At 43.6% G+C, this 14748-nt stretch overlaps 1 protein-coding gene across 5 annotated transcripts in view; it reads right to left on the bottom strand.

The window, feature by feature from the left end:
* The window catches only part of LOC106604178 (vinculin), a 44989-nt gene that overhangs the window by 16039 nt on the left and 14202 nt on the right, over positions 1–14748 (bottom strand). For 3 of the 5 annotated variants that reach the window (XM_014198600.2, XM_014198596.2, XM_014198598.2), the window contains exons 2-11: positions 14457–14527; positions 12938–13088; positions 10049–10157; positions 7943–8065; positions 7304–7464; positions 6821–6823; positions 6537–6627; positions 6194–6341; positions 3706–3859; positions 3417–3592 (exon numbers count right to left, since the gene is read on the bottom strand). In XM_014198600.2, coding sequence (XP_014054075.1) covers positions 3417–3592; positions 3706–3859; positions 6194–6341; positions 6537–6627; positions 6821–6823; positions 7304–7464; positions 7943–8065; positions 10049–10157; positions 12938–13088; positions 14457–14527 — 1187 coding nt within the window. The remainder of the gene's footprint in view (positions 1–3416; positions 3593–3705; positions 3860–6193; positions 6342–6536; positions 6628–6820; positions 6824–7303; positions 7465–7942; positions 8066–10048; positions 10158–12937; positions 13089–14456; positions 14528–14748) is intronic. The other 2 variants (XM_014198597.2, XM_014198599.2) reach the window with 1 other exon arrangement.

The following is a 14748-nucleotide window of genomic DNA, read 5'->3' as shown; positions in this document are numbered from 1 at the left end:
CATAATAAACACACAACATACAAATACAAAGTATTTCCTAGGGGACCCTATAATCTTTGGCTACATTGAATGTTTTCTTTTAGCTACTTCTAATTCATACTATTTCACTTTTGATACTTAAGTATATTTAAAGCCAAATACTTTTAGACTTTTACTCAATTACGATTTTACTGGGTGACTTTCACTTTTACTTGAGTCCTTTTCTATTAAAGTATCTTTACTTTTACTCAAGTATGACAATTGGGTACTTTTTCTACCACTGACATTTATTAGGTAGCTAGCCAGTTAACTTGCGATTAGCATTAGTGGCTAATAAAGTTTAGGCCCAACTTGCTAAGAAAAGACAAACTAGCTGTTTGCAGATGTAAGAAACACAAATTTATAGCGTAATTATAGAATGCTAGTGGATTTATACACTGCTCCAAAAATAAAGGGAAGACTTAAACAACACATCCTAGATCTGAATGAAAGAAATAATCTTATTAAATACTTTTTTCTTTACGTAGTTGAATGTGCTGACAACAAAATCACACAAAAATAATCAATGGAAATCCAATTTATCAACCCATGGAGTTCTGGATTTGGAGTCACAATCAAAATTAAAGTGGAAAACCACACTACAGGCTGATCCAACTTTGATGTAATGTCTTAAAACAAGTCAAAATGAGGCTCAGTAGTGTGTGTGGCCTCCACGTGCCTGTATGACCTCCCTACAACACCTGGGCATGCTCCTGATGAGGTGGCGAATGGTCTCCTGAGGGATCTCCTACCAGACCTGGACTAAAGCATCCGCCAACTCCTGGACAGTCTGTGGTGCAACGTGGCGTTGGTGGATGGAGCGAGACATGATGTCCCAGATGTGCTCAATTGGATTCAGGTCTGGGGAACGGGCGGGCCAGTCCATAGCATCAATGCCTTCCTCTTGCAGGAACTGCTGACACACTCCAGCCACATGAGGTCTAGCATTGTCTTGCATTAGGAGGAACCCAGGGCCAACCGCACCAGCATATGGTCTCACAAGGGGTCTGAGGATCTCATCTCGGTACCTAATGGCAGTCAGGCTACCTCTGGCGAGCACATGGAGGGCTGTGCGGCCCCCCAAAGAAATGCCACCCCACACCATGACTGACCCACCGCCAAACCGGTCATGCTGGAGGATGTTGCAGGCAGCAGAACGTTCTCCACGGCGTCTCCAGACTCTGTCACGTCTGTCACATGTGCTCAGTGTGAACCTAGTTCATCTGCGAATTTGCCAATGTTGGTGTTCTCTGGCAAATGCCAAACGTCCTGCACGGTGTTGGGCTGTAAGCACAACCCCCACCTGTGGACGTCAGGCCATCATACCACCCTCATGGAGTCTATTTCTGACCATTTGAGCAGACACATGCACATTTGTGGCCTGCTGGAGGTCATTTTTCAGGGCTCTGGCAGTGCTCCTCCTGCTCCTCCTTGCACAAAGGCGGAGGTAGCGGTCCTGCTGCTGGGTTGTTGCCCTCCTACGGCCTCCTCCACGTCTCCTGATGTACTCTGCCTGTCTCCTGGTAGCGCCTCCATGCTCTGGACACTACGCTGACAGACACAGCAAACCTTCTTGCCACAGCTCGCATTGATATGCCATCCTGGATGAGCTGCACTACCTGAGCCACTTGTGTGGGTTGTAGACTCCGTCTCATGCTACCACTAGAGTGAAAGCACCGTCAGCATTCAAAAGTGACCAAAACATCAGCCAGGAAGCATAAGAACTGAGAAGTGGTCTGTGGTCACCACCTGCCGAACCACTCCTTTATTGGGGGTGTCTTGCTAATTACCTATAATTTCCACCTGTTGTCTATTCCATTTGCACAACAGCATGTGAAATGTATTGTCAATCGGTGTTGCTTCCTAAGTGGACAGTTTGATTTCACAAAAGTGTGATTGACTTGGAGTTACATTGTGTTGTTTAAGTGTTCCCTTTATTTTTTTGAGCAGTATATTAAGAAGCAAAGTGAAAACAGCATCATTGTTATCAACATTGTCACATGTGCTGCATTGACCATGCAGACTGAATGCAACTGTTTCGTGGTCGAGGAACAACAAATGCGCTCCTTGTGTGACATAAGGCGGGGCTAGGTCTGTGTGGAAAGCAGCATGGAGAAAGAGAGAGCGGAGAGAGAGAGAGAGAGAGAGAGGACTCAAGTAGCGAAGTAAACTATAAAAATGGACGTTACACACGGCGTATACCATTTAACAAATCAAACATTCAAATAGGGTTATAGAAGGTAAAGTAAAAACCCAAACTGGTCAGTGCATCAATACCGGTATATCGTAAAATACGGTATACCGACCAGCCCTATTAAAATGTACATATTATTGGTAACAGAAAACATAGCTGAAGAATAACTGTAGATTAAATAATGCTGTAATTGAAAATTGCACACCCCATGTAGGCTACTGCCCCTTTAAGAGCTAGAATAGATTTTTCTATGTTGTGATTCTCATCAAATATGTTGGTGTCTTCTCACACTATTCAAACCCCACAAATTAACAGCTTATGAAGCTCTCTTAGCCTAAAGATCACATATTGAAAACAAATAAATTGAACTAAAAACTCCACACATATTTTGGAATTTCTATGCTAATCAATAGGCCTATCCAAAAACAGCACATGTTTTTTCAGTGAACCTGCATATCATCATCTTCACTATTTTGTGAATGTGAAAGGGTTTATGGCAGGGGAAATGGTGTTGCAGTAGTCTAGTGTGTGGTGTGGGAATAATTACAAGCGAACCTGGGGAGCTTTGTGTTCACATTGCCCTAAAAAAATGGAACCGGACTGCGGAATTCAAGCGAACTGAACTCAGACCACCACAGACCTCTGAGGTAGTTTGATTCCTTTCGGGGGCTCTTTTGAGGGGTCTGAGTTCCTTTGGAGTGTTCACACTGCACAAAAAAAGCGAACTCCACTGAGTTCACAAACATTTGTGTGAAAACACCCCGAGATGTCAATAGCCGTCAGCAGGCTCTTTAAAACTAGGCAATTCAGATCAATCAAATTGTTCTTAAACTCTGTTGTCTTGTCTACTGTTGACTTTTTCATCTGGACTGTCTCCAAACCATCCCAAAGAAAATATGTTTTGTGTGTGCATGTGTCCACTCCACGTGTTGAACCTGCTAGTGGGCAGACAGACCCAGCCAGACAGGGCTCCCTGGGTAGGCAGAACATGCTGGTGGCATGAGGTTGCAGCATGTGCCTAAAACTGACAAACTGACAATCACACAGATGACAACATTTATACACAGTGTGGCCTGCAAACAGACAACAGTAGTTACCCATAGTATGGACTGCAAACAGACAAAAGATACACACAATACAAAATAGACAACAACAGTTACACGCTTCAAAAAACAGACAACAACAAAGAAACCAAAAAATGTACCGCTTGCGTAGCTCCACTAGTCGTGCGGTGAGCCCCGCAATCTCATTGATGGATCTCTGGATGTCGTCTCTCTCGAGGAGGTCTTCGCACAGGTCAGCGATTTTTTGGGCATTGGCCAGCAAGGCTCTGATGTTTTCTGCACCTTCTGGACCCCCATTAGGATCTGCCAGCCATGCCTATGAGGCACACACACATACTTGACATTTTAGGTTTTGTCCTTTTAATATTTAATCTGATATTTCGACCCACCCAGAAACAAAACGTCAAATATTGTTATGTGTGTGCTGACCTGGGCAGCATCCAGTCTCCTAGCGAATGCCAGTTTAGCTTTAGTTAAAGCCTCGAGCCTGCGGGTGGCGCTGTCCACTTTCCCAAGCAGCAGGTCCAGACCCTGAGAACACTGACCGGCCCGCTGAACACATGGTGGAGACGGACCATGTCCTCTACAGGAGGAGATTATACACACACACACACACACACACACACACACACACACACACACACACACACACACACACACACACACACACACACACTTTAACACTTAGCAGGTTTAATGTATTGTAAGATTGTCATGACCATGTAAGACACCCTTATAATGTGTTCGAATCAACTCAACATGATCCCGAATAAATACCAGCCATTAGAAAGTTGAAATGATGATACATATAGACATAACATTAGGGAAGCACGATATATCGGTAAGTATATCGGAATCGGCAGATATTAGCTAAAAATGCCAACATCGGCCTCGGCCCGATGTCTAGTTTAACGCCGATGTGGAAAACCGATGTCAAAGTTGATGTGCATACCTATATAACGTAGGTAGATGACGTAATGACGCCACGAAAAATACAGCATTCCTAACCTAGCCCACAATGTCTGCTATGTGGATCTATTTTGAAGTTTCAAAGGAAGATAACAAAAAGGCCATATGCAACGTTTGTGCTACTATTATTTCCCAAGAAGGGGAGAAAGTGAAATCTTTCAATACCACAAACCTAATTACTCATTTGAAAGTACATCACCCCCAGATGTGCAGCGACTATTTAGAACAAAAGCTCTTGACAATCAACCATTCTCTGTCTTGGATGATGTTGGCTTTCACCGACTGGTCGAGCACCTCGAGCCTCGGTACACATTATCAAGTAGGCAATATTTTTCAGATGTTGACCTACCGGAGTTAATCAAATCAAAGTTTATTTGTCATGTAGACCTTACAGTGAAATGCTTACTTACAGTGCAAAAAAATGTATTAGGTGAACAATAGGTAAGTAAAGAAATAAAAACAACAGTAAAAAGACTGTGAAAAATAACAGTAGCGAGGCTATATACAGTAGCGAGGCTATAACAGTAGCGAGGCTATATACAGGTACCGGTTAGTCGGGCTGATTGAGGTAGTATGTACATGTAGATATGGTTAAAGTGACTATGCATGCATATATGATAAACAGAGAGTAGCATAAAAGAGTGGTTGTCGGGTGGTGGGTGGATGGGACAAAATGCAGATAGCCCGGTTAGCCAATGTGCGGGGGCACTGGTTGGTCGGGCCAATTGAGGTAGTATGTACATGAATGTATAGTTAAAGTGACTATGCATATATGATAAACAGAGAGTAGCAGCAGCGTAAAAAAGGGGTTGGGGTCTTATGGCTTGGGGGTAAAAACTGTAGAGAAGCCTTTTTGTCCTAGTTACACAGTATTGTTGAAACGCACATCCATGAGCTACTTGCTATGGTTGTCACTGCTATTAGCTTCATGACTGACATTTGAACCAGCGATGTGAACCCCATGAGCATGCACAGTGGGTCAATGAGGATTTTGTACTGAGGAAATGCTCAAGAATGTGCTGGTTCTCATACCGCTGCTGCCATTTCAATGGCATTTGAGAACATGTTTGAAACTTGGAAACATGAACACACTCTTAGCTCCATTCGAACAACTGACTTGAGAAATAAGCTCATCAACTGCGTCTGCAGCAGACGTGATACTCTCTGTCATGGCATTAAAATGCCTGCTCAACAAAACTGCCAACAGACCGTGGGGTTAAAACTTGCAAAGGTAGTCTACTAGAGGCTGTGAACAAGCGATTCAGTGGCATTCTCTCTGAACCTCTTTACTGTGTCGCCACCATGCTTGATGCTAGGTACAAGGACCGCTACTTCGATGCAGACAAGAAACAGGGTTTATGTGAAATGTTACAGACACAGCTGGACAAGATGGAAACGGATACAGTGACAGTGCGCACCAACGAAGAGGACCCATGACAGAAGAGGCCATGGACAGACAGAGCTGAGACTTCACTGCTTGATATGTATGATGAAATCCTGGTTTCATCCTGGAGAATGAAACGACTGAAACAATGAACAACGATACAGCACAGCAAGTACGTGAAAGAATAGGTTTTGATTATGTTTTACTGGTAATGGGGACATACGTAAATGCCAACAAAATAACATTTTAGTCAGTGTGTGTATGTTTCAACTATTTATCTTCTAGAATGCTTAAAGGGCCGCACATTTTTTGTATGTCGGTATCGGGTTTTTTGGCAAGGAAAATATCAGATATCAGTATCGGCCAAAAATGTAATATCGGTGCATCCCTACATAACATAATGTAAGCCTTATCATGCGAGATTGGAAAGGCTTATACATGGTTATTATAACAACGAACAAGCACACACACACACACACACACACACACACACACACACACACACACACACACACACACACACACACACACACACACACACACACACACACACACACACAGTACCTGACACGTAGCTCTGTGACCTGATCGGTCATCTGTCCCAGAGTCTTTGCTGTTCCCAGTGTGTCTCTGCGTTCCCTTCCAGCACACAGTTCTCCTACCTTCCCTGCCTCATCCAATATCACACGCACCGCTACATCCCCAGGCTCGCCTACACACACACACACAAACACACACACACACACACACAAACACACACACACAATGAATTAATCATAAGGAGTGCAGTGCTAGTATTGTGAGGACGTCACTATAAGGATGATGGGGCAGGCAGGTATTTGGGTAGACTGTATCACAAGACCATGGCGGATAGGATTATGGATAGGATATGTGTGTGTGTGTGTACCTGGTTGTCCATGGGAATCTTTGAGCCAGCCTTTTGCCAGGGCCATCTTAGCCTCTATCACCGCCAGAGAACGTTTCATACACTCCATGTCCTAGAGAGACACAAAGAGAGCAGTTATACACTCGCACACACATGCACACACACACATGCACTCACGCTCCCACTCTCCTCACACAGCATTTACAGACATACACACGCAAACACACGCATACACACACACACACGCTCTCACTCTCTCTCACACACACACTGCAGCATGGCAGAGGGGAAAGAGACAGGCTTACCTTCTACAGGGAGGAAAAGAATGAAGGGAGTAAAAAGAAAATAAAAAGAAAATAGTTATAACAGAAGCCCAACAGAAGAAAAGAGTGGAAACTAAACAGAGAAAGTGAAGTATGCATTAAGACAGGGTTATTCCAATCTAGTTCCGAAGGTCAATAGTACTTGCTGATGTTCACCCTACCCTCTATTCAGGGACTAATTCAGATTTGGAAAACCAGGCGAGTGGACTCTCTGGTCAATCAATTAATTACCAGGAAGAAAAAACCAGCAGACCACCAGACCTGGATAGGAACACCCCTGGTTTAGGAAATGCTGCGTCTAGTGTAGAGGAACATGGGAAGGGAGATACTACCAGAGACTAGTGTGTGTCTGGAAGGGGAGTCAGGGGGTGAAGTGTGTGTGTGTGTGTGTGTGTGTGTGTGTGTGTGTGTGTGTGTGTGTGTGTGTGTGTGTGTGTGTGTGTGTGTGTGTGTGTGTGTGTGTACCTTGTTGGCCCATGTGTCTTCATCCCAGGTGGTAAGCTGTAGGACTCTGATGATCTCACTAATCTCAGCACTCATCTTCTCAAACGTAAAGAATCTGTTTCTCTCTGCCTCATCCACCCCAGCACTGTGTGTGCTCTTAGTCGCTACAAAGATCTTTATGGCTGGTGAGAGAGAGAGATGAGGATTACTGCAGAGTACATGGACTAGTGTGTGTGTGTGTGTGTGTGTGTGTGTGTGTGTGTGTGTGTGTGTGTGTGTGTGTGTGTGTGTGTGTGTGTGTGTGTGTGTGTATCTTTGAGAGAATGAGAGCCTGAGTGAGTGTGTATAGAGAAATAGTGGGCTGGGAGTCATTCTGTCAGAGCCAAGTTCTAATTACCACTGCAATTATCAGTGCTGCTATGACAACTCTGGTATCTACTGGGCGGCTGTGTGTGTGAAGAGTGTGCAGAGAAGACAGACAGACAGGCAGACACACACAAATAAACACAGAGAGACAGAGCTCATATGAGAAGAGGCAATAGTTGTTTGACAGTGTTCATGGAGGTGAACAAATTCACAAATTCACACACAAACACCAACAGAGAGAGAGAGGAAGAGAGAAAGAGAGAGACAGACATACAGTCCGACAGACCGACCGACCTGATATGAGTACAGGCAGTAGTTGTTTGACAGTGTTCATGGAGTTGAATAGCATCTGTCTGTGTTCCTGATGGGTCAACTCCTGCTGTCGCTCCTCAATCATCTTAGACATCTTAGTCATACCTGTAGCCAATCACAACATGGAGTGAAAAATATCCTGAACCAACTATCTTCATGGTCAGAGGTTACCTGGTGTTCTTAGTGTAGGTGATCAGGGTTAGAGGTCAGGTTAGGTTTTCAACCTGGGGTCTGGTGGTCCACATTTTTTAAGAGATTTTATTTTATTTTGTCAATATTTTTTTTCTTCCAAAATTAATAACAGTATTAATGGTATTCTAAGCAATTTAACGTTACTTTTACGTTACTTTTCACAAGTCAAATTGTTAATAATAATAGGGCTCTAATCAATTACCTTCACTGAGAAAAAATACTCTAAATTTGACCTACCCCGGATTTGTTCTTAACTGACTTGCCTAGTTAAATAAAGGCTAAATAAAATAAATAAAAAGACTCCACAAATGGTGGTCCTCATGAACTTTTGATGGTGATTTGGTGGTTCCCAGAACAGAAAAGTTTGGAAACCGCTGAGTTAGAGGTCAGAGGTTATGGGACAGAGGCTTAAGGTGAGGTCACCTGGTCCCAGTTTCTTTGTATAGGTGATCAGGGTTAGAGGTTAGTTCAGAGGTTAACCTGCCTGGGCTAGGAGGCAGTATTTTCACGGCTGGATGAAAAACGTACCCAATTAAAACAGGTTACTACTCTGGCCCAGAAACTATAATATGCATATTATTAGTAGATTTGGATAGAAAACACTTTGAAGTTTCTAAAACTGTTTGAATGGTGTCTCTGAGTATAACAGAACTCATATCGCAGGCAAACACCTGAGAAAAAGTCAACCAGGAAGTGGAGGAGCTGAGAATTGTAGTAGTTCTTTCTAGTCCCTTTCGAAACTACAGTATCTGTGGGGTTATGTTGCACTTCCTAAGGCTTCCATTGGCTGTCAAAAGCCTTCAGAAAGTGGTTTGAGCATTCTCCTGTCACTGGGCAGATAATAGGAGCTCAGTTACTGAGTGGACTGCCTGGCAACAAAGGGATTGGATATGCTCGGTCCCGCAAGGGCGCCGTTCCTTCTTTTTCTTCTTGAATGAATATGCTATTGTCCGGTTGGAATATTATCGCAATTTTACATTAAAAATACCATAAAGATTGATTTTAAACAGCGTTTGACATGCTTCTAAGTACGGTAATGGAACATTTTGACTTTTCGTCTCTGGTACCGCGCTCGCGCGTTATGCCTTTGGATAGTGACCTGAACGCACGAACAAAACGGAGGTAGTTTGACATAAATATGGATTATTTCGAACAAAAACAACATTTCTTGTGGAAGTAGCAGTCCTGGGAGTGCATTCTGTCGAAGATCAGCAAAGGTAAGAGAATATTTCTAATACTAATTCTGAGTTTAGGTTGCCCCGAACTTGGCGGGTGTCTGTATAGGTCGCTGTAATGACTGAGCTATGTACTCACAATATTGAAAAATGTGCTTTCTCCTTAAAGCTATTTTAAAGTCTGACACAGCGGTTGCATCCAGGAGTAGTCTATCTATAATTCTTTAAATAATTGTTATATATTTTGTCAACGTTTATGATGAGTATTTTTGTAAATTGATGTGCACATTCAACGGAGGTTTTGGTGGGAATACATTTCTGAACATCACGCGCCAATGTAAAATGCTGTTTTTGGATATAAATATGAACTTTATCGAACAAACATACATGTATTGTGTAACATAATGTCCTAGGAGTGTCATCTGATGAAGATCGTCAAAGGTCTGTGCTTCATTTAGCTGTGTTTTGGGTTTTATTGACACATGTCCTTGCTTGGAAAATGGCTATGTGATTATTTTTGTCTATGTACTCTCCTAACATAATCTAATGTTTTGCTTTCGCTGTAAAGCCTTTTTGAAAATCGGACAATGTGGTTACATCAAGGAGAAGTGTATCTTTAAAATGGTGTAAAATAGTTGTATGTTTGAGAAAGTTGAATTATGACGCTAGCGTCCCACGTAGCCCATAGAAGTTAAGGGTCAGAGCCTACAGGTGAGGTTACCTGGTCCTAGGTTCTTGGTGTAGGTGATCAGGTCCTCCATGGTCTCCACCACCTCAGCTACAGTCAAATACTCCAGGATCCCCTTACACACACGAATGATCTTACGCACCTAAAAAAAGTAAAACACACATGCACACACACACAAATACACACACTTGGATGAGCTTTCATGTACACAACAGATAGCATCTAGTTAAGCTACAGCAACTCTTAACCATAACCTTAACATAACATAGCAGGCGGAAAATAAACGCCTGAAACTAGATCCTCTACATACTGGTCTTGATGCGATGAAAAAAAACTGTTGGGGGAGGTTCTCTTCTGCAATGGAGGAGATAAGATGGAGTGTTAACGTCCAAAAGCGTCCGGTTGTTGGGGTATCAGTAGAGGTGACCATAACCCTGACCTTATCTCTAACCCCCTGGCTCTAACCCTTAACCCATCTAGCAGTGTGACACCACAGCACACCCAACGGGACTGACCAACAAAAATATAAACGCAACTTGCAACAATTTCAAAGATTTTACTGAGTTACAGTTCACATAAGGAAATCAGTCAATTTAAATAAATTCATTAGGCCCTAATATATGGATTTCACATGACTGGGAATATAGATATGCATCTGTTGGTCACAGATACCTCTTAAAAAAAGATAGGGCCGTGGATCAGATAACCAGTCAGTATCTGGTGTGATCCCTATTTGTCTCATGCAGCGCGACAAATCTAATTTGCATAGAGTTAACCAGGCTGCTGATTGTGGTCTGTGGAATGTTGTCCATTTCCTCTTCAATGGCTGTGCAAAGTTGCTGTATATTGGCGTAAACTGGAACACGCTGTCGTACTCGTCGGTCCAGAGCATCCCAAACATGCTCAATGGATGGTGACATGTCTGGTGAATATGCAGACCATGGAAGACCTGGGACATTTTTAACTTCCAGGAATTGTGTACAGACCCTTGCGACATGGGGCCGTTCATTATCATGCACGCAACACACGCATCATGCATGCATCACATTATCATGTGATGGCGGCGGATTAATGGCACGACAATGGGCCTCGGGATTGCTTCACGCTATCTCTGTGCATTCAAATGGCCATTGATAAAATGCAATTGTGTTTATTGTCCGTAGCTTATGCCACTCTGTTCACAACGTTGACATCAGAAAAAGCATGCCCCGTACAGTTGAAAACAGGATTCATCCGTGAAGAGCACACTTCTCCAGCATGTCAGTGGCCATCAAAGGTGAGCATTTGCCTACCGAAGTCAGTTATGATGCCAAACTGCAGTCAGGTCAGGACCCTGGTGAGGACAATAAGTACACAGATGAGCTTGCCAGAGACGATCTCTGACAGTTCGTGCAGAAATTCTTCGGTGCAAACACACAGTTTCATCAACTGTCCGGGTGGCTTGTCTCAGACAATCCCACAGGTGAAGAAGCTGGATGTGGAGGTCCTGGGCTGGTGTGGTTACACGTGGCCTGCGGTTGTGAGGCCAGTTAGATGTACTTCCAAATTCCCTAAAACAACGTTGGAGGGATCTGTTTCACCTGTCTTCGTGATTGTCTCCACCACCCTTCAGGTGTCGCCCATCTTCCCCATTATCCTCAATGTATTTATACCTGTGTTCTCTGTTTGTCTGTTGCCAGTTTGTCTTGTTTGTCAAGTCAACCAGTGCTTTGGTGTCTCAGCTCCTGCTTTTTCCAGTCTCTCTTTTTCTCTCCCTCCTGGTTTTGACCCTTGCCAGTCCTGACTCTGACCCCGCCTGCCTGACCACTCTGCCTACCCCTGACCCTGAACCTGCCTACCGACCTGTAACTTTGCCCCACCTCTAGACTATTGACCTCTGCCTACCCTGACCCTGTTTGCAGTCCGGTACCATTGCCCCACCTCTGGTTTTCTGACCCCTGCCTGCTTTGACCTGTCTATTGCCTGCCCCTGTTGGATTATTAAACCATTGTTAATTCGACGATGTCTGCATCTGGGTCTTACCTTCATACCTGATATATGGTAGAGAAATTAACATTAAATTCCCTGGAAACAGCTCTGGTGGATATTTATGCAGTCAGCATGCTAATTGCACACTCCATCAAAACTTGAGCCTCGTTGTGTGACAACACTGCACATTTTAGATTGGTCTTTTATTGTCCCCAGCACAAGGTGCATCTGTGTAATTATCATGCTGTTTAATCAGCTTCTTGATATGCCACACCTGTCAGGTGGCTGGATTATCTTGGCAAAGGAGAAGTGATATCATAAGGTGAATGCACCAATTTGTAAGTCGCTCTGGATAAGAGCGTCTGCTAAATGACGTAAATCTAAATGTAAGTGCTCACTAACAGGGATGTAAACAAAATTTGAGAGAAATAAGCTTTTTGTGCGTATGGAACATTTTGGGGATCTTTTACTTCAGCTCATGAAACATGGGACCAACACTTTACATGTTGCGTTTATATTTTTGTACAGTATAATAGGACCTCTTCACTTTGACCAATTCTCCATAGATTTAACAGTGGTGAAAACTCCCTCCAGCCAATGCTTGCAAGTGCACACTTTAGGAGATGGGTTGAGAATCAGGACACAGTTTGACTTAAAGGATGTTGTTGCTTGTGATTGTAAAAACAGTTTCACAACAGAAGTACCGCTTTTAAGTACCTACATCTGTCCTTTTGAACCCTGCGTGTGTGTGTGTGTGTGTGTGTGCGTCTTGTGATGTAAGTCTTGTAATCGAGGGGAGTTGTGGTCGTTCAGTAGCAGGGCAGCTGGTGATGAAACAGTGTGATGCCTATTACACTGCTGCCAACACACACACACACACACACACACACACACACACACACACACACACACACACACACACACACACACACACACACACACACATACACACACCTCAGCTTCGTCGAAAGTGAGCAGCAGGTCTGAGGTTCCAGACAGGATTCCTCTAGAACCGTCAATGAGATAGTCTCTGGCAGGAACCGAGTAGGGATCCGCCTTCAACATCTGAGCTGCCTGCACGAGCTTAGAACACGCATTCTCCACCCTGTTAGAACACAGACCATAGAACCAGCTCAGAACACACGCATTCTCCATCCTGTTAGAACATAGACCATAGAACCAGCTTACAACATGTGTTCTCTACCCTATTAGAACACAGACCATAGAACCCTCTTAAAACAGACATTTTCCTCTCTGTTAGAACATAGATACAACTTAGAACAATTTACTTACAGTACTGGATATATAACATTAATTATTATTGACAGCCCAGAGAAGGAAGGATGGAAGGAAGGAAGCAATGAAAGACGGATAAAGAAGAATAAAGTACGGGTTGAAGAAAGGTAAGGAGGGAGGATTTTAAGACTATTGGAACAGGGCCTTCCTGTGACCTCATTGGTTAGAGTATCAATGGGTTGAGCCCTCATTGGCCAGAGTATCAATTTTCTGCAAAGAGAACTAAATATAGCAGGGTTCACATTCCCTCATAACCCCTGCTGAGCACTGAGTATGATATTTATGATCCAGTGCCAGTTTGTGTGTGTGTGTGTGTGTGTCTGCGTGGGACTGCGCTGTGGACTTCTCATGTGAAGAGATCTAAAAACTTTACTCCTACAGCAGTCACCAGGAGCGAGAAGAGACAGAGAGTGAAAAAGAAAGAGAGGTAGCAGCAGGACTGCTGAGTAACAGAGTCCTAGTCTAATTTACGCTCACTCTCCTCTGGACACTGAGCATATCAGATCAGACAGTCAGTAGAACCCCACAGGAGAGTTCCGGACAGACAGACAGAACCACACAGCAGAACTAACATACTGATAGACTGACTCACAGCAGAAGACAGAGCACAGCTACAGTATACACCTCTGGGCAGAGCATTCTCAAGCAAATCAGACAGTCCAGTCAGGCCTGTTGTTATTAAATTACATCACCAACACAGACAGAGTTCACATCCTGCTAAGCAAACCTAAAACGAATTATAATTATTATTTCCTCCACCGATGAGAGAGATAGAAACAGACGCAGATACAAAAAGACCAGATGGGCGGAGAAGAGAGCAACATCACTCACTGACACAAGAGAAGGGCATCATTACTAAACAATTTATAAACTATAAAGACAGAAGGCCTCTGAAGCTGAAGGCTACCAAGGCTAAAGGGGATAGTATAAAATATGTATAATTAGACTTTGTTAGAATGAATCAAGTTTGATTTGACATGGAGTGTAAACCTCAGCCCTCCAGTCCCCCTGTCCTGTTGGTTTTTGTGTTTCTCTCTGGTACTTTACTGATCAATGAATGCTGCCGTTTGGCTGAAGAGTACACACTGCAAACCCCTAGAAATCAGTCCCAATAGTTAGTGTTAGAGGTTAGGGGGTCAGGAGTAGATCAGAGGTCAATGTAAGAGGTGTGACTCACTTTATGAAGGCGGGAGGCATGTCTCTCTTCATCACCTGGTCCTCTGTGGTCTGAACAGTCTCCTTTCCCACCTACACACACACCACACACGCACACATGCATGCACCACACGCACACATGCAAGAATACACATACACACACACACACATATAAGAACAGGAAGAGGGGTTGACAGTGTACAGTAGATTGGTGTGTCAGTATCAAAGCATCAACAGCAGGGATACATGAGTAATGTAGTGCAGCATATACAGCACTAGAACTACACTGAGTATACAGTGCAACTCAATATTAG

Source organism: Salmo salar, chromosome ssa01, assembly GCF_905237065.1.
Source record: "Salmo salar chromosome ssa01, Ssal_v3.1, whole genome shotgun sequence".
Taxonomy (NCBI): domain Eukaryota; kingdom Metazoa; phylum Chordata; class Actinopteri; order Salmoniformes; family Salmonidae; genus Salmo; species Salmo salar.
The sequence above is the reverse complement of the archived record's forward strand: the minus strand, read 5'-3'. Positions and strand labels throughout refer to the sequence as shown.